The 27,874-nt window shown below is 43.1% G+C and overlaps 1 protein-coding gene across 4 annotated transcripts; it reads left to right on the top strand.

Annotated features, from left to right (window-relative positions):
* On the top strand, positions 1–27,874 carry LOC125229594 (syntaxin-binding protein 5). Of its 4 annotated transcripts, XM_048134469.1 has the most exons (22): positions 1–120; positions 546–756; positions 1,680–1,910; positions 2,687–2,850; positions 3,107–3,237; positions 3,787–3,866; positions 4,364–4,539; positions 5,024–5,143; positions 6,639–6,817; positions 9,762–9,924; positions 10,233–10,905; positions 11,577–11,636; positions 15,037–15,153; positions 16,461–16,583; positions 17,057–17,166; positions 17,362–17,596; positions 17,829–17,937; positions 19,343–19,432; positions 20,869–20,964; positions 22,552–22,676; positions 23,024–23,221; positions 24,449–27,874. In XM_048134469.1, exons 2-22 carry the CDS (start codon positions 678–680, stop codon positions 24,511–24,513), a joined length of 3,324 nt encoding a protein of 1,107 aa, XP_047990426.1. In that variant the 5' UTR covers positions 1–120; positions 546–677; the 3' UTR covers positions 24,514–27,874. The 4 variants fall into 4 exon arrangements, with proteins under 4 accessions (XP_047990426.1, XP_047990430.1, XP_047990427.1 ...); XM_048134473.1 differs by lacking the exon at positions 19,343–19,432; XM_048134470.1 differs by lacking the exon at positions 11,577–11,636 and having other exon boundaries at positions 15,028–15,153.

The raw sequence follows: 27,874 nt of genomic DNA on the forward strand, positions 1-27,874 counted from the left end.
TCCATTTCACTTGTAATTATTGGCATAATTATATGTGTACCTTTTGTTTGTTGCAGCACGAGAACGAATCACCCGGGAGCCGTAGTGGAAATTAGTGACAACCCTTTAGATGCCAATAAGGTGAGAAAATTTACAGTTCGTTTTAATGATTAAATTATAATTTACTAGAAGCCGTAGCTGAAAATCAATAGCGTTTTAATAGGCTGATCGAAAAGTGAAAATGCATCCTGAATGCCAAATACTTACCAAAGAAATATCGCTTGATTTTTTTGTATATTATATGTATATTGATTGTTATTGATTATATGATTATTCCAATAACTTATTATAAAATTTCGATTGGCCTTTTCTTTAAATAGACTGAGTCTTGGCTACACATACTGATCTGATTGCAATTTACAACTGATGACTAAATTTAAATAAAGATAAAGATAAAGAAATATTTATTAGCGCAAAGGTAAGTACATAGTAAGGACGATCAATATTTACGACGACTGGGACGATTAATAATAAAAAAATATTTACTAGCCTTTATCACATTCCAGTTGCTAGTGGCCTTCGAAACTGGACTAGTAGTGGTCTGGGACCTCCGAGCCAAGGCGGCAGAATGGCGCGGCTCACTCGGAACCCCTGGTGAAGGAATCCGCGCGGCGTCTTGGCAACACGATGGGAAGCTGATGACTGCTCATGTGGATGGGGCGTTAGCGGTGTGGAGCACGCGACAGCCTAGGCCCACATCACTGTCCTATCCTCATGGTAAGAACACTAACTAATAGCCTTCTCAACTGGTAGAAGTGTTGCACCTAACCTAGGCGGCAAAATGGCGCCGCTCGTTCGGAACCCCTGGTGAAGGAATCCGCGCGGCGGCTTGGCAACACTATGGGAAGCCTATGACTGCTCATGTGGATGGGGCGTTAGCGGTGTGGAGCACGCGACAGCCTAGGCCCACATCACTGTCTTATCCTCATTGTAAGAATACTAACTAATAGCCTTCTCAACTGGTAGAAGTGTTGCACCTAACCAAGGCGGCAAAATGGCGCCGCTCGTTCGGAACCCCTGGTGAAGGAATCCGCGCGGCGGCTTGGCAACACTATGGGAAGGCTATGACTGCTCATGTTGATGGGGCGTTAGCGGTGTGGAGCACGCGACAGCCTAGGCCCACATCACTGTCTTATCCTCATGGTAAGAACACTAACTAATAGCCTTCTCAACTGGTAGAAGTGTTGCACCTCACCAAGGGGGCAGAATGGCGTGGCTCGGAACCCCTGGTGAAGGCATCCGGGTGGCTTGGCAACACGATGGGAAGCTGATGACTGCTCATGTGGATGGGGCGTTAGCGGTGTGGAGCACGCGACAGCCTAGGTCCACACCTTTATCGTAAGATTACCTTATCCTCCGAAAACGGATTGTTAGTTCCGGGAATTGGCACTCCTGATGAACGGCTTGGCGAAACTTAACAGGTTTATAATATAAGTAAGGCCATGGCCAATGGCTTTCCTAATCCATTTATGGTCCTTGTTTTTTATGATAAGGATGTCTAACTTTATTATTGAAGCGCAATTGGCGCAAGGGCTAAGAAAAAAAAATATAATACATTTTTCGTGTATATTGTTAACACAAAAAACCGCATATAATGTGAGTGATACAAAACCTAACAAATTACATCTCTATATTTTCAGCGAAAGCGAACAAAGATGGAAAACTAGAACCTTGTAAACCTATACACAGACTGGAATGGAAAACGTCAAAAACAGGGGAAAGTTTAGTAATATTCTCCGGCGGATTACCAACAGACAAGGCAGGCCGCACGCACAGCATCACAGTCCTAAACGGAAAGAGCACAACGGTCTTAGAAATGGAGCACAGTGTGGTCGATTTCGTCACGCTCTGTGAAAGTCCTCATACGGCTGGTAAGTGTATCTATAATATTGTCTTTGGTTACTGCGATAGTTACTCATGAAATAAAACTATGGAAACGGATTATATCGCGTATAATGAAAAATGAAACGTCGGGATGAATTGTAAATTCATTATACGCGATATAATCGCTTTCCATAGTTTTATTTCAAGTGTATTTATATTAAAGGTCCACGAAGATTTAAAGATTCGTGGAGACATTACAAAACTTTCGGGCTTGAAAAGATCCTACCGAGGCGAACCTCAACACGACACTGAAATTCACATACAGCCTAATATATGAGTTTACTTTGGTACGAGTAGTTAACGAGTATAATGTTTTTAGGACCAAGAAGCAAGAAAAGCAGATCTATTATAATTTCAGTATACATCAAAATTTCATCTCCATACTACTCCTTAACCATAAAAGACACTATTAAAACTAACAGATCCGAACTATACTAAATGGTATTCTCAGTATGTAGTTTTAAAGATTTGAATTTAACTTCATACACGGTAGACAACTCAAGCCTTCAGCGATGCCTGCTGACTGAACTGCTGAACTGCTTTTCCTATAGCCATAAAGACAATGACGACTCCTTACGGCCGTACCACGACATTGGTCTAAGCGCGACAGCGGTGAGCGGCGGCCATACATTGGAGCGAGATACGGCGATGGGACGTATGGCTGCCGCTCACCGCTGTCGCGCTTAGACCAATGTCGTGGCCAAGCCCTTAGACTCTGACAACTACACTGCAATGTAAATAACTTTTTACCTGTGACTTCTAGATTACCAAGAGCCGTACGCGATCGTGGTGCTACTCCAGAACGACCTGGTAGTAATAGACCTGCAGACGCCAGGATACCCCTGCTTCGAGAACCCTTATCCCATGGACATACACGAATCCCCCGTCACGTGCTGTTCGTACTTCGCTGACTGCCCTTCAGACTTGGTAATTATAACCGTTAAGGGTCTCACTACGACATTGCGCGACCGGTGGCGGTGGCAATAGGCATGACATTTCGCATTATAGTGCCGAAAAACTCATTGGTACGAGCCGGGGTTTGAACCGGCGGCGACCTCCGGATTGAAACGCACGCTCTAACCTCCAAGACACCAGCGCTTCCGCAGGTTCAGACTACTTATAAGCATTAAATACATATAAAACTGGACACATTCTTGATCGTTATTTTATACTTATTTTTTAGATCCCCGCGTTCTACTCGGTGGGTCGGCAAGGCAACAAGAAGGCGACGGGGTTCAGCGAGAAAGAGTGGCCAATCAACGGGGGCGAGTGGGCGCCGGCGTCCTGCTCTTACAGCGAGATTATACTTACAGGGTGAGAGAGATAGATGTATGCACCAGCTGGATGAATAAATATACGAATTAGACCAGTGGTGGGCCCGCAAACTGATTTTATCCGGCCCTGTATTAAAACTGTATTTTGGTCTAAGGGCCGGTTGCATTAAACCGTCGTTAAATTTTATTGTATGGGAGATTGCATAGTCGTCTGCTGCGTGACGATGATGTGTCTGTCAAATGTGGTTGATGCAACTGGCCCTAAATCTGGCCGGCCTGTAAAATTCCATAAAATTTTGGCCCCCAATGAAAACAGTTTGCCCGCCACTGAATTAGACCATTCAAAACGGATTGATATTATTGATAAGCATAATTATATCGAATCTAAGTTATGCAGCCAGTATGAAAGAAATGTTAGTCATATAGGTATTGAGCTTAAAATTGTTGCGAAATAGATGTGGAAATTTTGGGTATTCGCAAAAGTAAACTCTACCTACGGTTTTGTCAAATCATAAAGTTGTACATTTAAAAATAAATATTCGTTTTTCCTCACTGGTAATGTAATTAAATAACGATTTTCTCTTTCCAGGCATCAAGACGGTAGCATAAAATTTTGGGATGCAAGTGCAGGAACTTTACAAATTTTGTACAAATTAAAGTGTTCTAAAGGTAAGTCAAGCGATTCTAACACGTCCAGCATAATATTTTAACGATATTAAATATACAATATAAAATTGCTGAATATTCCTGGTGAAAAACACAGTATTTTGTTTGTATTAAGTAATCGATTCTTGACCTCGTTGGTTTTCTCCTTATACCAAGAATCTATAAACTAAGTAAAATAAGCAGAATTTTAGTTAGGTAAAGATATATCAGAATATAAGGACATATGTATCTAGTTATTATAGGACCACTAAATTCAGTGGGACAACGGCAAGGGTGGTGGCAAAAATAGCAACTATGATAACAGGACACTGGTCAATAATATTGCATCGTCACGTGATTTACATATGTGTGCAAAATTTCAGCTCAATCGGAAACCGGGACGTGAGTCAAACTTAGCTTCTAAGTTTTGACCCAAACTAACATACTAATAAGGCAATTTGACACTAGACTCATAAGGCAATTTGAATAAAAGCCTGTAAAAATATAGAAAATGTTTCCAGTGTTCGAGCGGCGCGGCTCGGTGTCGGGCGGGTACGGCGGCGGCAGCGACGACTCGCCGCTCGCCATCCAGCAGGCGGCGCTGTGCGCGGAGTCGCGGCGTCTGTGCGCGGCGCTGCCGCACGGACACGTCGTGCTCTTCAAGTTCCGCAAACAGGACACGCACGCCGAGACACACGTACGTCAACATAGTTAATGTCGCGGTCCCATATGAGAGCCTTGCGGCACTCCCGATCCGACCTATTTACTTAGTACAGAGTTACCTTTCAAAAAGTAGCTACCTTGCATTGAACGTAGCTTAAATTTAGAACACCCCGATTAGATATCGTACCACCACTCTGAGTTGGAATGTGCAGCGAATTTATATGATTCGAGTAGCGAGGAGAATGAACGACCAGGTCAAAAGCTTTAAACAAATCTGTATACACTTGCAGCATGGCGCCGATCGGACGAAAAGTATAATTCCTAATATGGATTTAATACTTTGAATTGTTTTGAAATCTACTAAATTACCTTGATTCCTAATCTGAATATTCTAACATTGAACTACCAACAGTACCGCTTGATTGTGTTGAAGAGTAGATTCTGGATTAGTTGTCCATAATAAATGCTTTTGTTTTGTATCAAAATGCATGATTTAAATTAGTTATATTTTGTTTCAGGTATTAGAAATCCCAATGATAACGGATTCATTAGAAGAGGAAACGTCACCAGAGCCTGACGGCAGCCGCTCGGCGTCTTTCAGTCGTGGCGGAGACAGTATAGAAGGAGAAAGTAGGAGAGTAAGTTTTGTTTCATTTGTTATTAGAGTGAAACCTCTTTCACTTTATGGCTTCGTCGGCTACCGACTTTTTTTGGCTAAAATATAATAAAATTAAAATTAGTGAGCATCTATCGTTCGCCTTTTATCCTAAATGACTGCGCCAGTTAGGTCTTTGGAATTTATTGTAAATTAATTATCTATTATATTTGAAGCCTTTTATTATTATTATTACAGCTTTATTTATTCAGTGATATACTAAATATAACTTTTTATGTGTTTGTTGTATTTCTTTGTTTCGCTGATCCCGTATTGGGTAAAATCCTCCTTGAGTCCCTTCCATTGTTCTCTATCCAGAGCTATTTTCATCCATTTTTTCCTGATGCTTTGACTATATCATCTGACCAGCGTTTATGTGGTCTCTTCTTGAGTCGTTTTCCTGGTGGTCCTGTCCATTCAGTCACAATTTTTGTCTACCTTTTGTCCGTACATCTTGACACATGTCCTGCCCATTTCCATTTTAGACGCAATGTTTGTTTTAGGGCATCCACAAGTTTGGTTCTTTTCCTGATCTCTTCATTTCTGACTTTATGTATTCGTCTTAACTTCAGCATACTCCTTTCCATAGCGTGCTGGCATGTGGAAATTTTATTTTTAATTGCATTAGTATACATCCAAGTTTGACAACCATATGTCAAGCAGGGCAATATGCACGTGTCCATAATTATCTTTTTGAGCTTTGGATGGTAGTCCCCTTTCAGTACTTCTTTTCATTGAGACCAGTACTTTTTCCATATGTTGTTTATTCGCCTGTCGACTTCTTCTTCATTGTGATTTTTATTGAAGGACACTTGTTTATTTAGGTAAATGTAATCATGTACATACCCCACTTTGTTTCCATCAACCTTTATTAGCCAAGCTTGGGAGTTTGTCATCACTTTAGTTTTTTCTATGTTCATGTACAGTTCGACTGGCATGCGTTTGCATCATTCCTTCTAGTTTCCTGGCTGACTCGGCAAAGATAACTATGTCATCTGCGAACCTGAGATGACTGAGATATTTAAAGGCGCTTCCGGCGGGACTTGATCCATAGTCCTTGGTCGCTCCAGATGATTTTTTTTCCTTTTGTACACACGTCTTGGGGTGAAAATTTTACATCGTCAAGTATGGCTATAAAAAGTTTAGGTGACAGGGCATCTCCCTGTCTTTCACCCCTTCTTATAGGAATTTCTTCTCCAATTTTTTCTAGCCTTACTCTGCTGACTGCTTAAAAATACTTAAGTACTTAATGTATGAGTTCCGTATTTTCAGTCAATTGAAGTTTTAGGTTCGGGTGTTCAAAATTCTCACTTTCGTCTTCAAACGATAGGTACTCTTAAGATTTCATTACGATACGGACGTATCTGACTCATATCGTATTTTGATCTAATATCGACATATATCAAAGTTCGAATCGGGTGGAATGATAAAAAGCATAGTCTAATCTTTTTTAAATATATTTTTTAATTTGTGTTTAGAGTGGCGTGTGGGCGGGCGGCGGCGGCGGGCTGGGCGCGCTGCGCGTGCGCGGCGCCGCGGGCACGGGCGGCGCGCGCCGCCCCGCGGGTCACGCCGGCTTCCAGGCCGCGCTCGTGGCGCTGCAGCAGGGCGCGCCCAGCCCCATCACCGCTCTCACCATCAACTCCTCCTACGGCCTGTGAGTACTGTATAATAGGCCACTAGACTCATATCGCTGCGCGTGCGCGGCGCCGCGGGCACGGGCGGCGCGCGCCGCCCTGCAGGCTTCCAGGCCGCGCTGGTCGCGCTGCAGCAGGGCGCGCCCAGCCCCATCACCGCTCTCACCATCAACTCCTCCTATGGCTTGTGAGTACTTTATAAATAACTGGTGTCTGAAGTGTGCAATTTCATTATTTCGGACATCATTCACAGGTTAATCTATATCACTAATATCACTTTGTTGTAGTACACAAATATGCATATTACACGTTGAACGCGGAAAGAACGCAGTAGAGATTAAAATACGTATAAAATACCTTTCTCGATTAGAAAAAGACTTCATAGAGAACATTATACCCCTCTAGTTGTTATTACATGTAGTCCTGTACCCGGCGGTGAGCCTATCACATGGCGACCGTGACAGGGCGCAAGGAAGTAAAGTATAAAAACCTGCATATAAATCCATAAAGTATTCTAATGCAGGTTTAAACCGCCTTGCTACGTTTCTATAGAGTATAGAGAATCTCGTTGATATCGGTTAATCAATTTGGAAGATATCATAATCGCCCCTATTGTCCCAGAGCTGTAAGAACCTCTTTTTGACACATGACAGCGTCCACAAAACGTAAACTCGTGCAACCTAATGAAATTTTAAATAAAATCCTGTAATAATATCTAAAAAAATCAAATACTTAAAAACAATATTTCGCTTACTTTAAACATAACATCTAGCACATGTTACATTTTTGAGGATCTTTGTTAGTGAGTATTTTACGATATTGATTTATCACGCAGGATTTACTTATTTTGTCATTTATCATTCATTTTTATTTTTAAACTAGTGTAGTGGCAGAGTCTGTCATTTAAATTCAAATGACATTTCTGTAAGTTGACAGAAATCTTATATTTGTTTAAGCGCCTCCTTGTACATAGGGCTTAATCGATTCAACCAATTCGAAATTAATCGTTAGATTTGGCAAACGATACGTCTTCGCCACATCGCAACATACTTTAAAACAAATGTGTCAAAAATGGGAACTTACAGATCCGGGATAATAATAACGTAAGTAATCTTGCAACTCACAACATCTAAGCAGTGGCCAAAGAAGCATAGAAATGTTTCTAGACCTTGTTACACCATTCTTAGAATATTGTCAAAGTTTAAAAATTCTAGTTGTATGCTTTAAACGACTCAATTTTCACATATCGTGGACACCCAGCAAACCTGGTATTTTTTTTTAACCTTAGTCTATAGGGCACCACGTACTTCTCACAGACATTACTAGATATGTACCTCATGTTTTCATCATGTATATTTTTTCTTTTTTTTGATGTACTTTAACACTTTGAGACTATACATCTCTAAAATCTCTTATTAATCATAGTAGCTTTGTACTTTGTATAATTTATTGAAATGAATTTCCATAGAGTAGGTACCTAGTCTGTTAATTTAATGTTTCTTTTTTTTTGATGAATACTTTTGCTGATTAAATTGTATCTCGTTTTTTAATGCATGTTAATTATAAGATGTAATGTTTTGAAAAGAAGTGGCCCGCCGAGTTTCTTGCCGGTCCCATAGTGGATACCCCCCTCCAACTGAGGGGGGACTGAAATCTTCTCGAGGCTGAGGCGTAGGGTTAGAGCCGGCGTAGCTTTATTTGACGTTCATAAGCGCATTGTAATATGCCTACTTGGAAAATAAATATTTCATTTCATTTCATTTCATTTCATTCATAGCTTTTACCGAAGAGATAGCAACACTATGCCCATAGCTGGGCATTAACTCGTTAATCCGTTAATCGTTAATTAACGAAGTTAACATTTCCATTAACGGATTAACTTTTAAGTTAACTTGAAAAAATGTTAACGGACTCGTTAACTTCCGTTAAATTTCTCCGAGTCCGTTAATCGTTAATCTAGTAGGGCATAGGCGCCATCTGCGCTGCGAACAACACGTTCTGAACGCTACTACAAAAGCCCGAAGTACGGCAAATCCTATGATTTGCCGGTAAATCCTAGGTTTTACCGATGTCGATTGCTAAAAGTCCGAAATATTACCTAAAAAAGTATTCTTCACGTGGATTTGCTTTTACTAACTTTGATTCGGTGAATCCTAAGCTTTACCATGGCGACTGTTGTAGTGATAGGGCAGCAAATTCGAGCTCTATTTACGACCACATTCGCTTCCCTAGCCTCTACCGCCCAAAGTGCCACAACAGTCCCGTCACCGCCAGCATTTCTCCTGACACAGCTCTTGGCAGTAGCTCAGGCGATCACTGCCTTCAAGTGCAGCCTAGAGTTCAATAGGCTAGCTGTATATTGATTTAGACTAACACGATTTGCACTCATAATTTTAGAACAAAACGGGACTTAATCGCGTAAACACTTACATTTATATTAGGCCCGACGTTTCGAACATCACATTATGTTCGTGGTCACGGGTAGACTGGCGAGGAATTGCATCAACATCTTCTAGCCGCGCGAGTTTCTCGAACTACCCGCACTTGTTCTTGATTATTCACTTTTGCGCTAGGGTTGTCACTTTGCCTACACACAACACTCACGACATCAGCCGGTGTGCCTAATATAAATGTAAGTGTTTACGCGATTAAGTCCCGTTTTGTTCTAAAATTATGAGGCTAGCTGTACTTCGGCCTTTTACAGAAATATAATACGTTATAGTGGATACTGATGCAACTAAATATTTAAAGAAAAGTTTTTTTCCACGTGTTAACGGATTAACCATTAACTTTAACTTACGTTAAATTTGTCGAAATTAACTATTTTAGTAACGGATTAGCGATTAACGAAGTTAACTATTTGATTAACGGTGCCCAGCTATGACTATGCCATCTGTGTGAAGCCGTGTGTGAGTAATGATTTATATTTGAGAATGCAGCTGATGAAGCCGGTGTGTCGGTCAGGATGGCGTGGGGCGGCGAGCGCGGCGTGGTGGTGGTGGACGTGTCGCGGCGCGTGGTGGTGGCGGCGCTCGCCGCGCACGCGCTGTACGGCCCGCTCGACCCCTGGGGCCGCCACGCGCACGCGCACCCGGCCGAGCGCGCGCGCGAGCCCAGCCTGGACCAGGTCAGCCCGCACACCCGCAGACGGTTTTGTTTCTTTTGCGATTTATGTTCAGTTGTGCGCTCCGTGCCGCGGCCGTCGGCCGCCAGGCCCCCGGCCCCGACATACCTAGCCGTAGCACCCCGGCTTGTTCTAGTAGCGACATATGGCATGGCATCGTTAGTTTCCTCTCGTAGCCCCGACCGAGCGAATCTAGATTTAAGGTTCGTAGGTTCACGTCCGGAGTACCCTCCGACATGTCATATCGCACAGAACATCCCCGGTCGGTTTCGGCGCGCCATACCTCACTTTTCCCCTCCGTTCCCCTCAAGCTCTCGGACGCGCACGCGCAGGCGCAGGCGCAGGCGCAGCAGGCGCAGACGCAGCAGGCGCAGACGCAGCAGGCGCGCTCGCCGCCGGCCGCCGCCACCGCGCCGGCCGCGCCCAGCCCCGCCGAGCCCGACGACGACGAGCGCCCCCGCCGCAAGTCCACGCCCTGGAAGACCTTCAACCTCAAGCGCCAGATCTCCAAGGTCGACCTCAAGCTGAAGGCGGCCTTCGCGGTGCCCTCCGAGCCGAACTTGGAAGAGAAGACGGAGGAGCCGGCGGCCGCCGCGCAGGCGAGCGACGCGCCCGTGGAGAGGGCCGAGATCGCGATAGAGTCGCTGGAGGAGTCGTCCGCGAGCGAGTCGCCGCGCTCGGACGAGGAGGGCGGCGGCGACATGTTCGAGCGCATGCACCGCGAGCTGCAGGAGCGAGCGCAGCCGGACGTGTACGACCGCATGCACTCGGAGCTGCAGGAGCGCTGGCAGGAGCGGCCGGACTCGCTGGCGCTGGAGCCGCCGGTGCGGCCGCCGCGAGCGCGCGAGCGGGACCAGCGGCTGCTGTCGGTGCCCAACATCAAGTACGGCAAGAAGACGGAGGTGAAGGACCTGCGCCGGGCGGGCGCGGCCAGCGCGAGCGCGGCGCCCCCGACGGGCATCGGGAACCTGATGCGGCGCTTCAGTAAGTACCAGCTCACCGCGTCACCCATCTCACCCATCGCGCCGGGCGCAGCACGTGGCGCCCGAGTTCCGTAGCGTAGTTCTCGATTCGGATTGGATTGGAATGGTAACGGTTTGGCGTTTTTATTCATGGTTCACTAACGATAGCCCCTTTTTACTCATTTTTAATACGGTAGAACGTTTTGGCTCGTTTGGTGAAGTAGTTAGATTTTTTAATATTAAAACGATGTACTAAAAGCGGACGTAAAGAACGCTTCCGGATAACTAATGACGATTTAACTAATGTCGAAGAGTGCAGTTTTAAGATTTTTATCATACGCTTTACGCTTTTTGTGATATTTGGCTTTTTATTTATTTTTTATAATATTGTATCATATGAAATGTATATAGTATACGATGCGCGCGCAGAAGGCCGCCGCGGGCTAGACCCGGACTGATGCGTCTGTTTTCTCCCCAAGGACAAGGAGTCGTCAGACGAGGACTCTAACTGCCTTAAATATCTATTCGCGGACTTCCTCGGTAACCGCTCATAATTCTGTGACTGCATCGAAAGTTCAGTAGGTGATCTCTGTGTTGTCGAATGTCTGGTTGAGAGTAGCGCTAAGCCGGTAGAGGCTAAGTCACTAGCTTGTAGCACGCAGTAGCCGGCTCTGACGATGGTAATGTCCCCAGGGGAGTGTGTAGCGCGGCTGTGCCGCGCGGGACAGCAGCAGCAGCGGGCGCCTGCGGGAGGTACGATTACAACACGGTCACAGTACTAACGGCACTACTAACGAGGCACAGAGATCACTAGCTCGTGCAGGTGTGCGGGTGGTGGAGGTGTGGTGTTGGTTGTAGATGAACGGGGCGGCGCCGGGCGCGGGCGCGGGCGCGGGAGCGGGCGCGGGCGCGGGCGGCGGGGCGGGGCGCGCGGTGCGGCGCTCCCGCTCGCAAGGTACCCGCAAACTGCACAAGTGCCTGTCCACCGCCTCCGACGTCTACGCCGCGCCCCAGCAGCATTCTCTTCTCACGACGCGACAGTATTGCAGTTTTGGTAGTACAGTCACCTTATTGTCACTCGGCCTCGTCTTTCCATTCTGAAACAGTCGCAATTTCTCTTCTTGGTTTTTAAGTTTTTTTTCGTTTCCCTTTTCTTCGGTTGGATCTGGTCCTAAATTCTTTGCCGGTCGTCTAGTCTTCTTTACGACCTGATTGGACTATTACTAAATTCATTCTTCTCGCTATGAATTACGTAACTAATCGGAATGCTTTTAAAGTTCTCAGCATATTCGACAAGTTTAAGTAACCGCACCGCACGCGGGCTCGCTTCGCCCGGTGCTCTTGCATTATACACGTTTGTACTAAACTGGGAGTACTTCTGTGCGTCCGGCTTTTTGCAACTGATCCAAGTAAGATCTAGAAAGTATTGTTATTTTCGTTTACTCCTTTCTTTTTCGTTGTTTCTTCTACATTCACTCAACTACTTCTTTCCATTACTGATAATAACATATTCGTTGTGGCTATGAACTTGAAGAGTACATTAGTAATTTGATCTCGATTTGGACCGTGACGCGCTTGATTAGATTCTACAAATTCATAGCAACAATTCTTAAAAATTTTGGTCAATGACTTCCAAAATAAAACGATTCCTAAATCAATCATAATATACCTTGAATTGGCAATAAGTATACACTAAATTTGCTCATTAACTCATTTAGAATTGATCGATAAAAATTGAATGATCATCATTTGTACGACCCCATTTTGTTTTGCCGACGAGCATGAGTTCAGTTAGAATTTTTTGTATATTTATTTTTGTCAAATTTCCAATTTCAGATCGGACTCATTTAATAGGTAATCATTGGAATATACCACGCCTCTGTCGGTTATTATTTACTTTCTAGCTGTTCTCCCAGTAGTTTCATGTGTTCATTGCCAACTTCTAGAATGAGATCCTGAACTTATGTGTCCACTGTGACTGTCTGACTGTGGCTCCGGGCCTTCCGTGGGAGCACTTCGCGGCCCGGCGTCCCGAGCGGCGTCTAACCACTCCACGTCGGTCTCAGGAGACGGCTCCTTGCGGCATCTCCTGAGAGCCGTCACTCACACATGGACACTAGCGCCACACACACACACACACGGCCGCCCGGGACGCCGCCGCCGCCGACTGGTGATCATGCTTGTAACGTATGTGGTTTTGTTTGTCGGTACAGAACCACCTATTCCGCAGTCTCTCGCATCTATGGAGTACTTACACATTATGCAACCCAATGGTATCCAAACGTTTGCATCGATATTATTTCTTATTCCTTTTTCGATTTTATTTCCGATTTGCTTGAACGACACGTCATAAGTGACACGTAGCTGGTACGTTAGCGAAATTGTGGCTGTGACTGTATGTCATGTCTCCGCACACTTCGGTTGCACTTGATATGCTGACTCCCTGGCATGACTCTAGATATAAGAGAAGGTGACTTACTACTCAAAACTATTTTATAATCTATCACTCTGTTGCCGGTGGCGGATCTGTATGTTACATGTGCATATATACGAGCGAGGCTTTCCATATTGTATCAACATGTATCCGTATTATCATTTGTATCTATACTTTCCTCTTTAGTTTGAGACGTCGGTACTGTAATCACGAGCGCTCACGTTTTGTTTGTTTGCCTGTCTGCAAGACGCTCGCGTCAGTAGCGGGCCGCCATTTGGCGCCTGTCACAGTTTCTTAAAATTCTTGTAAGCTGTTGAGTAACATTAATTTTCTTTTTCTAGCTCGACCACAAAGCAAAAAGTTTATATGGCTCGTTTTTGGCTGCCTCTATATTCGGCTGTCGTTATGTCTATGTATGCTTACGGTACTATCCTTATTAACGCACTAGTCGCATGCCGCCCGCACCTCCTTGGTTGTAGAAGTTTTGTTTGATTGCCGTAGACTCGTCTACTGTCTGTCCGTCCACGCGTCCGCTTCGTATAGCCGTGTGTACTTGATACTTGCTGGCGCCCTCCGCGCGCGCCCCACTGGCGGGCGCTCTTAGTTGGTGTCGCGCGCGCCGTAGTGTCAGGTAGAGGCGTCGCGCTAGTGGCTTCGCGCATTACACCATCCATCGCGACTCACGCCACTAATTTCTTTGCTAACTTTAAAAATTTCGTTTCTAACTCGGCGCTTCTCATTCATCTTACCGTTTAGTGCTGTTTATCAATGTGCTATCGATAATATTACATTTTAAAACTTAAGATTTTAACTAAAGGGCTTGGTGTTTTGACTTGTAACTGTATGTGATCGTTAACATTGTCAAGTCATAATGCCATTTAAATAATTCTAACTAACCAAACCATGTTCAAATTCGATCTAAACATTTCGACTGACTAGACGTTGTGTAAATAAGCTGAGATTGGACGGGCATGCAACCGACTCTTCCGGCATGATTGATCTTTTTTGTAATTTTGAAGCACTGTCCAGTGAATGTGGCACATCGGATGGTTTCAGCGTATTTCACAACAGCACCGGCTGCGCTAGCGATAGCCTGCAACTAGTAGAGTAGCCGGGCGCTGCTGGCCATAACTAAATCACTATAATTATGATGCATTGGCGATTAAAAAGCACCACCGAGTATCAAAAAGATTAGTTACTCAATTGCTGCTTCATAAGAGATTGAGATATTCTTACGGCAGACGTCACTAAGCCATCTAACGCTCATATTATCCTTTATTGACGGGTAAGTCTCCAGGAGGCGAGTCTTGTCCGAAACAATGATTTTTTTAAATTAACATATCTCTAAACATTCGAGTATTATGACTTATTTAGCAAACATCTCTGCTTAATACCAAAAGTGTATTTACCTGGTCTAAAAGATGTTTCGGTCAGCAAATATCTAACCTAACTTTTGCTGACCTTATAATTTTTCAGCTGAACAAAATGTATTTTATCAGTGTGTAAGTACATTTTAATGACTTCAAAATCCTACTTTCCTGATACCAAAATATAGTCTATCATAATATGCATAATATGCCAAGCTATTTTATCCGTCAACGCATCATTATAACCTCACCTCACACGTAACAAAGTCGGTCAGCGACAGCAGCGCCCGGCCCCTCGCCGGTCGCTCCGGAGACAATAACTGGTGTGTTCTGTTGGCAACTGGCCGCGTAGACAAGCTGGACAGCTCGTTCTCGCGCTCGCGCTCCAGCAGCATGTCCAGCCTGGAGAACATCTCGCAGGAGGGCATACAGTGTCTCGCGTTCGCTGACAGCTATACGAAGAAGTCAGGTGAGAACAAGTGCTTATGTTTTATGAATTTGGACGTCTGTTGCGTGACTGAACTCATGATTGAGCTTGAGCCGTTCAGTGAAATTTTACTTGTTGCAGTAGACGGAATGTCCGTAAGTGCGATTTCACATTATCGATGATCGGATGTATAACCGATATCCCTACAGGCACCATCTTGGATTTTTTCCATTGAAATCTTTTCCGACATCCGTTACCGGATCGGATAATGTGAAAACGGACTTATGAGTGACACTCTTAGGGCCCGCGCACACGGATGCAACAGTTGCTCGGCGACTTTTTTGTCTCTGTCGTCACCCCTTGCGACAATTTCCACACGGGAACGACAGCGACGCAACCACACCACAGACTACTAAGAAGATATTACCATAGACTAATTCTATAATCTTTGGATACTACGGACGCAACTTTTTTTTTTCATGAAATTGAGAGCCTATCCAAAATAATTTTTTTGGTACTTCAGAATGAGTGTTTAAAAGTTTTGATGAACTGGTTAGAATTTTACAACCCGGCATCGTATTTTCTCAATATTGTCGGAATATTCTTTTAAATTCTTGTCATATAAAATCGGTCTTTCCTCTACTTCTTCAATTAAATGACAGATATCACTGTCGTCTTCAACAATCTGCATTTAAAATTATATTTATTTTGACTAATAACATACGTTCGCCCAAGCCAGGCCAGTGATAACTGTCAAAATGACAACCGACCGGCGACTGTTTTGTCGCCGTGTGCGCACTTGCATTGAAACCAATAGGGAAGGAGACAGTTGCGTCGCAGGCCTGTCGCCGAACCCTGCGACAAAAAAGTTGCGTCGCAACGTGTGCGCACCTTCATACTAGCCAATAGACCGAGCGACGGAGACAAAAAAGTTGCGTCGCCCGTCTGTGGGGGCCCTTATGAGTGACATCTTCGGACAAATACAGACGAACTGCAATCCTTATTAAATTTTACACGGTCAACGTCTGTACCGGTCGCTCTTTAAAGATTCGAAGTTAGTTAAGTTGTTCGAAGAAGTTAGTTAGAATAGTAAATTATATGAAAAATAATATTCAGGGTACATTTTAATAAGAAAAAAACATGAAGCCTTTTACAATATCCTGATATATTTTAGGATTTCAAGTACGAGTTCCGTCACGCAAACTTTACTAAAAAATAAATATCCACTAAATTGACTTCAACCTACCGCGATTTTTTGCGATGTTGTAACTTTGAAGTGCTTGCTTATTCACATGTTGCTGATTCATTATTAGTTTAAACAAAGAATACAGCATATCTTGACTGTCCAGACCCGACGACGCTACTCCCGACCCTGTGGATTGGCACGACGCTAGGCTCCGTGCTGACGATGATGATCAGCCTGCCAGAGGCCGATAATAGGCATACACAGCCCGTAGTGGTTTCCATGAGTGGTGAGTGTCTAGAAATAAGAGGTCTAACGAGAGTGTGGAATGAGTCTGTCCAGACTCGACAACACTGTTGATTGGTACGACACTGGGTACCATGCTGACCATTGTGATCAGCCTGCCAGAGGCAGATAATAGGCATTCACACCGTACTACTCACCATTAACAGCAGCAACTTTTTCTGACAGCGGTTTAATGATACCGTGACATAACATTTTTTTCAACTACTAAACTGATGACTCCTCGTTGACACTATAAATCGACTGCAAAAATAATAGACTTAAGGGCCACTTGCCACTTGCACCAACGAAAATGGAGGGTTAACCCACCATTTTGCCAAATGACAGCCCACTAACCCTGAGTTAAGAGGTTGGTGCAAGCGGGCCTAACTCAATTACTACACGATTTTTTTCACTTGGTAAATCTGTTTTTGAAATTGGTATTATTCTTTATTAATTCGCTCTTTTAATTATTTTCAGGTGGTCCTATCTTCAGGTTAAAAGGTTCAATTCTGGCGATGTCATTCCTAGACTGCAATGGTGCTTTAATACCTTACTCATTTGAGAGTTGGAAAGATGACGCGAAAGATGTAAGTGTTCCTACAAAAGCTTCTGACTGTGTAGATTCTATGGATTAATATATTTTCTGTCCTTTATAATGAATCCCCATTAATAGAACTAATCGAAAATCTCACAAATGCTGTAATTTTGTAACATTCAGTAATTTACTTAAGGAGTGCCTCAGGGTACGGTTCTCGTTCCTACACTATTTATCACGTTTTCAGGTAAGAGGAAGCCGCGAACGAACACCAACGAAACAGAGCTCATCGAGCAGTGGTAGCCGTATGAGCCCCACGCCTGGCGCGGAAGGCGGCAGCGGCGTCGGCGACCGCCAGTTCGTGGTCATTGCCAGCGAGAAGCAGGCGCGCGTGGTGGCGTTGCCGAGCCAGAACTGCGTTTATCGACAGCAGATTGTGGACACTGATTTCGTCGTTAAGGCTGAGATTGTTAGCTTGAAAGGTGTGTGCATCTTTTTCTCTATTTGTTAAAGTTTTTTTACTATTGGGTTGACATCCATTCATGGCTGGATGGATGTCTGGAAGTCTGGATCATAGTTTGACGATTTCTTTCAATACGTATGCTTGGGTTATGATGTCATTGCAAAATTTATCTGTTGGTACTTATTTCTGCAATAAGTAGACACAATTTTGTCTCTAGAATTTGTTCTCTCTAAATCTCGTTTAAATTCCAGATAGTGTATGTCTTGTCAATTACCTGTCAACGGGGCACCTGGCGGCGTACAGCTTGCCCTCGCTGCGGCCGCTCGTGCACGTCGACTTCCTCCCCCTCTCCGAGCTCAGGTAAACACCTCGCCAACTATTCTAACTTTATCACGCCAGTTCTGATGCCATCCACTCAGCTTTACCTGAGATTATTGGACTTTTCGAGACTTTCCACTAAATAGGGTTAGTCCTATAGTTGGGGTACCGTAACGTAGAGATTTTTAACAGGGATATCGGTCCTTATATCTACAAAGCTAAGGCTAGGTACTTAGGTCTCACATTTAAGAGCCAATTTAATCGATTTTGCACTAAAATTGCAAAGCTAAATGCAATTGTACATCCGTCACATTGCTACCACTCACACTTCTACAATATGTTTGATAGATATGGGATCCTGGCAGGTATTCTAGTTGAGTGATGGCATCGGGACTCGGAAAGAAACGTGCCCGGACGGATCTGAGGCACTGGATGTTGTGTCGCGCTCACGATAGTTGTCCCGTGACACACACCACCTAGACGATTCTCTGCACCAGACGAAGGCACTAAATGATAAACGGCTTATTTTTTACTAGACCTAGCCATTAGCTTTGCAAATTTTTCAGCATGAGAATGCTGTTTTTTCAGCTAACGATTTGTCATTTTTACGGTTTTCGCTATCATTCATCATCAGCAGAAGACCATACGATTTGCTATTTTATCATTTGGGAGCCGGATTACAAGACTTCCTGTGAGTTTCGATCGGTGTTAGAAGCAGCCCGATGCGCGGCCCGCGGCAGAAACTTGTGGGGTCCACCGCGAACTATGAAAATCCAAATGTCTGTGCTTATCTCACTATTGCTTGAATATGCAAGAGCGATAATGAGGTAGATCATGAAACTTTGGTTATTGATACTCGCGGTAGGCCCTCTGATCCCCGGGCCGCGCGACAGGTCGGCCACTGCGCCCACCGCTACCGTCGCGCTATTCTATTCACAACGTAGTCAAAATTGCAAATCTATCGAGCACCACCTGTGCTTCCGATATTTGGCACTCTTCATCTATTTTTCAGTTTTATGAAATGACGCTCCGTCACACATTAGACACACCACGGATTGATTCCGAACAGAATGAGACACCGATCCACTTTAACAGTTTACCCGCACGGTGCAGTGCTGATGATTATTGTACATACACTTTTGACCTCTCACCGCCCCCAACACATCGATCGTTCATTGAATGTACCTAACACCGGATGCTATGCTAACCGAACCTCGTGATTTAACTAATGTGTAATCCTGCATCACCCGTGGACTTGTCAGTCTACATAGTTTACCTTAGTACCAGGAGGAAGAAGCGGTGGCGAGCGGCTTTCCCCACTATCGGATATAAATCAGGAGACAAATGAAGATATTCAGTGCTTCATTTGTTCCTTGAGATCCGATGGTAGGGGGAAGCGGCGCGCCTGCAGCGAGTCCATACTGACAGCTGTCTGTGTTCCTGGTAGCTTCCAGACACAGTCCAAACAGAGGGGTATCGTAGACCCAATGCTCTCCATATGGGGCCAACAGCTCATTGTAAACGAAGACACGGACCAGTAAGTCATCGACACACAATGACATGCGTTAGCCATGTTCCGCCACCATGTAATGTGGTCACTCCGGCCTCTGTTGCGTTCTCTCTAGACATGTTTGTTCATGTGCGTCAGCTTCGACCCTCCCCTCCCTGTGTTCCCATACGAACGGTAGTAGCGGAGGAGGCACCTCGTCGCACTCTGAACCATCAGCGTCACTAATAGAACTAACCGACTAATCTGCCCCAAAAAGTTTAGCAGCGTTAGCTCATCTATCACATCCCTTGCACTTGCACTAATGCTATGGCCACATTATCAGGTGACGATTTGTGTCACCCTGTCGCGACAAAAGACCTGACACACTTCGAGTCAGCATCAATAATTCCGCACCCACATTGGTCAAAACCTGATAATGTGATTGCAGCTTGAGGGTGTTCGATGAGTTGCCTCCCGCCCAAGGCTGCTTGAGACTGTGCTTCACTAGTTCCCACTCGAACCCACTGCCCACTGTGCCCACTGTGCCCACTCTTCACACACACACGCACCTGGCCCACATCAACCGCCGGTGCACCATCACATACCTACTCTACCAACACTGTTACCTCTTCTACAATTTTCACTACACGATTTTGCTGTCTATATTGGCTGGTTCTTGTTCTCGCTCTTTCTTCCTTCTTACCTCAATGCTGGAGCATGAAGGCTTTTGAATGTTTTTAGTTTGAATGTTTTTCGGAATGCAGATTTAGCAGTCATCTTTGTTAGATTACGTAAGCTTACGTGTTAGTTATAAATTTGATCCACTAGATTACATCAATAAAGGATCCAAGGAAGCAAGGTGAGACATTTTTATAATCTGCGAAATTAGAGAATTAGAATTAATATTTTGTAATTAACTACCCTCGATAATTCAAGATTTTGTGAGAGTTATAAAATTAACTATATTTTGTAGTCGTGGAGTCATATGGAAACTATAATTATGTCAAGTTTCCACGAAAATATAATCAGCTCCGCAAAGTTTAGCTACCTAGATTAAACGTTGTAAGCATATTTTAGTAAGAATATCCACTGAAACTCAATTAATACAGGTCGTAGCCTAAAAATCTGACAAATCATAACGATCATTGCAATTATAGATACTACTTTTTTTTATGATAGGGTATGATTTTACTTTTCTGATATTTTGGTCAGCAGATAAATCAATTCTTCTTCTTCAACCTAGCGTTTTCCCGGCCTAGCGCCTGGGTCCGCTTGGTCAGCAAAAATTCAAACTAACTGCTGCTTGCTTGCTGACCATCTGTCCAAAATATTTTTTTTTGGTGGATTCATCTTTAGATACCTAACTTTTGATCCCGATTGTTTTTAGCTCTTTTAGAATTAGACCTATATGGTTGTGGTCAGAAGAGCCAGTGGATGTTCTTGCTGTTGTGAATTCTGGTGGTGTAAAGGTTGTCGTGTTGCAGGATAGCGAAGACGTTCTGCTTCAGCAACCGCGGGCACGGGCTGTATCTCGCCTCGCCCACGGAGATTCAGAAGTTCACCATCGACGCCGAGTTCTGGTTAGTATCTCATGACCACTCTCCTATATTATTCGCAGCTCAGACTTTTCTTTACGATGCTAAGTATTCCCAGTGAATTGCAATTCAGATTTCTTTATAAAGGTTAATTCAAAAACTAAATTAAATAGACTACCTGTTGATTGGCAAACTACATGTTGGTTGGCAATGCACCAGGGGTTTACATATAGGGTGTAAAGTTGCCATGGTGCCTTCCAAAAAAATGTGATATGCTGCTATTCCATGCCATGCTACCCTCAATGACAAAACTGTGGCCTGACCGTTTCTGTAGTCTCTATGCATAAATAGTGTGGTAAGGTAAAACATTAAATTATTGTTCCGGAGTTGTAAGTTCACATTTTTGACATTTGTTTTGAAGTAATAATGTTGCGATGTGGCTAAGACGTATCGTTTGCCAAATCTAGCCATTATTTACGAATTGTTTGGTCGATTAGGCCCTATGTACAGGGAGGCGCTTAAACAAATATACGAATTCTATCAACTTACTGAAATGTCATTTGAATCGAAATGACAGACTCTGCCACAGCACTGGTTTAAAAATAAAAATGAATGATAAATGACATAATAAGTAAATGCTGCGTGATAAATTAATATCGTAAAATACTCACTAGCGAAGATCCGCAAAAATGTAACATGTGTTAGATTATGTTTAAAGTTAGCGAAATAACTTTTTTAAGTAAGTATGTACTTGATTTTTTTAAATATTATTACAGGATTTTATTTAAAATTTCATTAGGTCGCGCGTATTTACGTTTTGTGGACGCTGGCATGTGTCAAAAAGAGGAACTTACAGCTCCGGGACAATAAGCTCTTATGCCTTGTCTTCTTTGTGTTGAAAATTGTGATAAAGTCCAGTTTTTAACCCCCGACGCAAAAAAGAACGGATAAACCGATTTAAATTTAGTTTGTTTTGTCTGAAAGCTGAGTTAGTCGGGGGTGTTCTTAGCCATGTTTCATGAAAATCGGTCTACTATGTTGCGGTCGGGGGTTTTTTCAAAATTTTAATTTTAGGGTTCCGTACCTCAAAAGGAAAAAACGGAACCCTTATAGGATCACTTTGTTGTCCGTCTGTCCGTCCGTCCGTCCGTCTGTCAAGACCCTTTTTCTCAGGAACGCGTGGAGGTATGAAGCTGAAATTTATATCAATTACTCAGGTCTACTGTCCCTTGAAGCTGTGAAAAAATCAAACTTCTAAGCCAACGCAATCAAAAGATACAGCCGTTTATGCCGCAAATTTTCGACACTTGCAAGGGAATCAAAACCTACAGGGTGCTTCCCGTGAACTCAGAATCTTGAAATTTGGTACGAAGCAACGTCTTATAGCATAGATAAAGGAAAAATTACGAAAACCATAAATTTTTAGTTACATCACATAATATATATTTTTTTAATAATTTTAACCTTACTACCCATTTTTTTGCAATAAAAATGCCATAGTTATGACTCGATTGTCGTAATGAACGAACTTTGTAAACCTTGCAGGTTTGTACGGAACCCTCGGTGCGCGAGTCCGACTCGCACTTGGCCGGTTTTTGTGGTTATTAAATGGAAACGCTTGACATGTTGCAGCGTGAGCCTGAACGAGATGCTCGGCGAATTGTTCCTGCCGCGTGACATGCCGGAGCCACCCAAGGAGAGCTTCTTCCGAGGTCTCTTCGGCGGCGGCTCGAGACCTCTAGACCGTGAAGAACTTTGTGAGTTGATTGCTTTATTTGCCTCTTTTTACATGTAATTTTTTTTAATATAGCTAACTCAAGGACGCAGTCAGTAAGCCTTTAAATGCTAATGCAATTACTGTTAGCTACTTCTAATGATCATTATCAAAAGCTTAGGTATAAGAGTTTATATGAAAACTAATCAATGATGCCTTTGATTTCAAAGCATCGGTGTTAACAACACTTATTACGATGCGCTGTAGTTTCACATTACTATTTCAAAACTTGAAGTTCACAAGTTTTCCATTCTGTGCAGATCCTTAAAGGATATTTGATCACACTGCTTACGTTAATAATTATTAGCAAATCCTACCATTAATTTTCAGTCGGCGAGCAAAGCGGCAAGCCCAACCGCACCGTAGCGAAGGTCATCCCTGGCCCTCGAGAGAACCTTGACCAGCTCGGCGCCCGCGCTTCCACGGCGTCTAGTGAAGTAGCGCGGGCGCACATGCTCGTGGTGGAGCGAGGAGACAAGCTGAGCCAACTCGAGGACCGAACTGAGCGCATGTCCACTGAGGCCGCACGTGAGTCTCACTAACCTCAACTTTAGTACTTACCCCACTGTATACAAGTGATCCATCAAGGATGTAGCCTCCACAGCGTCTAGTGAAGTAGCGCGGGCGCACATGCTTGTGCTGGAGCGAGGAGACAAGCTGAGCCAACTCGAGGACCGAACTGAGCGCATGTCCAACGAGGCCGCACGTGGGTACCTTAGCCTCTCAATACTTTAATCTTACCTCATTGCAGCATACACAAGTGATCCCCAAGAGCCTCTATAACGTTTAGCGAGGTGGCGTGAACATTATATATGTCGCTTAACTTAAAACTTGGGTAAATCCATTCTTCTATAAGGTTGATTATCTTTCAAATCATAATATATTTTTTTTATATATAATATAACCAACCTTAAAGCAGAATGGATTTACCCAAGTTTGAAGTTAAGCGACACATATGCTCGTACTCCCGAGAGACAAGATCGTACCGAGCGTAAAAGTAACTTTTAATTGTATTTTTTTTATTTTATTAAAATAGCATACCTGAACCCTTTAGCAAAATTTCGCTGTCGTGCGCGAGTCCATACATCAAGCGCGACTTCAAGTATGGACTCGCGCGCACGACAAGGCAAGTTGTGCTAGAGGGTCTGGTCTATTTATTTTTAAAATCGGGACTTAATCGCGTATGACTACATATTAAACTGTCCTGCCCTGAAACGTTGGAGGTCAGTTTAATACGCGATTAAGTCCCGATTTTTAAAATAATTATGTGTAATAATCGTGGTCAGGGTCTGGTCTACACAAAAAAATACCATGCTGTTTAAAAAGACTGACTTTATCACACTCACCCTGCGCCCTTTATGAGTTGCAAAGGATGACTTTCCGTATGACAGCAGCTCCTAGAGCATTTTTAAACTTTTAGGGCTAGAGAAGCGAACGTTTAGATTTTAAACTTTTACTAAACAATATTTTATTCGCAATAACAAGCAAAGAAATCTCTCCCAAATTACAGATGCCCGCATTCAAAAAAGAAATAATACATTTTAAAAAGACTGCCTTTATCACACTCATACCCTACGAGCTTTATGAGTTTGCAAGAATGACTTTCGGTTTGACAACAGCTCCTAGAGCATTTTATAAACTTATGGGGCTAGAGAAGAAAGTCAATATATTATACAAAAATTATTCGCAATAACAAACAAATCTCTCCCAAATTTCAGTGAATTATATACTAATTGACGTCTTGTTTGTTTACAGAATTCTCGTCGTCCGCGCACCAGCTGATGCTCAAATACAAGGACAAGAAATGGTACCAGCTGTGAGCTGGCCTTGCACTCGACGCGGTCGCCGGCCTCGCTCTTTGTAATTTAGTACCGGGCCCCGCGCCCTAGAGCTTAGCTACCCACGTAGAGATCTTATGAATACTTTAGACCCTATAGCCTCTAGGCGTGTCTTGAGATGAACGCACAATGTTCCCGCGGGCAGCGCCGGCGCCGCCGCGTTTTTTCGTTTTCAAAACACCCGATTTGTTTTTATCCGTGTCTACAGCCTGGCAAAAAAGAGGGCGCCACCATCTCTATGTAAACCGTTTCGCATGTGACAACTATTGAGTTACTTTTGTATGAGAACAGCAAGTGTTGCTATGTGACAAAAAAAATAGTTTCATTTCTACTCTTTTTTGTTGCCAAACTGTAAGCAACTATGAAATTTAAAAAGCTTACGTAAACATATTAGAAAATGTATGTTAAACGTTAGAAGAGAAGAGTTTATGAAGTTACTTTACGTAACATTTGTCGTCGTAAGAACGACTAAAAAATACTTTAGTGAATTTTTAAATGGCTTTTGATTGAGACCGCCACGGACAGAATAATATAAAATAATCTTTCTGCTACACTTAGGCTTCACAAGATTAACCTTTTGCTAATTTTAAATAGTTTTCATTAAGAAAAATGCAGAACAAGCAACTAATTTTAAAGTGATTATATTAACTATATTTTGCTAACTCAGAATCTGGTGTTTTGTAAACGAAGCCTTCGACTTCGCGCTGAATCGTTCAATTATTTCTGTGCCTAATATTCTTACTTCTTTCGGCGGCGCCGGTGCATTTTCCAGGCGTTCACTGAGCGTTTCAACCGCTGGTCTTTTACAAATGTTTTTTTGAATTCCTGATTCCTATCAAATGGTAAGAAAACAGTAATTCTGAATTACAACTTATCACTTTGTACTCACCATTCTATTCTATTTGTGAACTCCTCTCATACCTACTTGTAATATGTAGCTTGTCGTGAGATTAAGATTTTCAGACTAAAAAAACACTACTGTCAGGAGTTTAGCCCTTTATCGTCCGTATTTTAAAGGTAAGGTGGTTGAAACGTTTTAAGAACGCCCCTCCCTTCGCTTCAGACCGACGGCGCTCGCCGGTGTACATACTCGTAGCGCCGCTCGTTCACGATGTGATAATGTAAATAATCGAAAGCATTACTATTGTACTTAACTCTTTTTATACAATGTACCTAACGGTAGCCCGCTCTGTCTCCCGTAGATGCACTCGTAGGACTAGCACGGCCGGCCCGCGACGTCTTATCGCTCGATAACACGACAGTTCATCGCGGCCGACCGCGCCAGTCGTCTCTTAGCGTTCGTGTCTCGCTCGGTTCGCGCCGCACCGTGACACAGTTAGTTGTAAATTTTATAGATACGAGTAACAAATGAAATAAGTATAATGGATAACAATAATAGTCGACGATGTTGATCTGTATAAAGTATTAAGTACATTATAAATAAAGAGATACTTATAAAGATTGGAAAATTAAGCATTGGATGACAATAATTTTTGTTACACTCGTCAGTTTGCGCTCGGCCGTCGGTCCGCCGGGCGAAACCGATGTCTTACGACACTCAATTTTACAACAATTTTGCCGCGGCAAAGCTGTCATTAACCAAAATCTGAAAATAAATTTGACAAAGTATCAGGTCCGTGTTGGCATTTAAATATTTACTACTTTAAATTCATGTTTTGCTTTGTCAAAATTTGTCGTTGAAAATTCAGTGACGTAAGCCACGGGTGCCTTCACATTACTTTACGCCCCCAGATCGTTTGTTTAGCATTTATTAGTGAATTAAAGTTATATTATTGTTAGTGTTTATAAATAATCTGACGCGTCATCGCGACGCACATACAAAGAATAGCAATACTACGTGTGGGTTACCAGCCTAATGTAAACCAGACCAATCGGTGTCGTGTCGGTGTTGCTAGCTAACAAATATAAGATAAATAAAGCGATAACTACGCTACTAAAATAACGACTAAAAGCTGTTGTGTATATCGCTGGCTCTTTAGGTAGACGGTGGGCAACGCGGCGCTATTTTTATACAAGCTAAAGAACGTACTTGAAGCCAAAACTTGTTTGTTCACACTAATTTCAATAGAAATGTAATGTGCTCTTTTGGCTTAGATCTGAAAGCATTAACTGTCGAATATTCTATAGCGCGACAATGAGATAGCCGCCGTCTTTACTCACAGGAGGTGACAAAGTGATAGCATGTCGTTTATCTTGTCGCGCCGCGCCCCGCCCTAGCATAAGTACCGTGTAGTATATCGGTGTATCACATGGCAATAATTTGTATCTACGCGAAGCCGCTACACTGCTCCGTTGCTTTCCGATCATTTATACTTATCCTTCTAAACTTCCTTTGGATATTGTATCGTCCAATGTCATTTAATCGCCTTACTTAGCTTCGATTTTATACTCTATATAGAGATGCTAGTTCGATTTAGTTTGTACGTATTAGTTAGCGTCTGTATGATATCTTCAGCTGTATAATGTTGGATGCCAAAGGTTTGTACTATTTTGACGCTGTGTTATACATAATTGTTACACGATTTGTAAGCGTATTTTAATTTAGTTTAAGAGTTCCGTTTTTGCAAATATGACAACTAGAGTACCTTCATAGGCTTGCGGAGTAAGCTCCGCTCGTCAATATCACTATATCGTAGCCGTTTTTAACCAGATTATTTTGGAATAGAGACCTATATCGGAATCGCCGGATTTTACTCGAAAGTGGCTATTTTCATAGAACTGTTTTCCCTGGTGTTTCCAGGTGTTTTAAAGCTTTTAGGTATTCCTTTGGAACCCGTACCTGCCGCTCGCGTATCACTGTATCGTCGCATATCAGTCGAGTAAGGTCCGTTCAAAATAGCCCTAAAGCGTAAAGTAGATTTTTCATTTTCACAAGTCGAGTTAATATTAAGGTCCTTTGAAGCATGTTGTAATATCTGTTATGTATGAGTCAGAGTTTATTTCAGATGATAGTTGAGAGTCCACTATGTTACAAGCTTTGTCACGACATTAAAATTATCATGTCGATATACATTGTCAAACATGATATGATAAAATCAGGCAGATCATCATTCGTTACTACATTCACGTTCGTAGTAACGAATAATCTTCTACACAAAATGGCGTTCGATAAAAATGTTCGTCCTAGTCTTAGACAACTGTGAAAGTAATTTAAATTGTCGTGGCAAAGTTTTTAATGGCTTAGCCGACAACACTTCGACCATAACATAGATGTTGCCAGTGTTGTCGGCACGGCCCTTGTTTATAAATAAAATACATAAACTACAGTCCGCCATATTGTCTAGTCTACTCCCTCGTCTCGCTCTAGCCGAGGCCGCGCTCT

The sequence above is a fragment of the Leguminivora glycinivorella genome, chromosome 9 (assembly GCF_023078275.1).
Source record: "Leguminivora glycinivorella isolate SPB_JAAS2020 chromosome 9, LegGlyc_1.1, whole genome shotgun sequence".
Classification (NCBI taxonomy): Eukaryota; Metazoa; Arthropoda; class Insecta; order Lepidoptera; family Tortricidae; genus Leguminivora; species Leguminivora glycinivorella.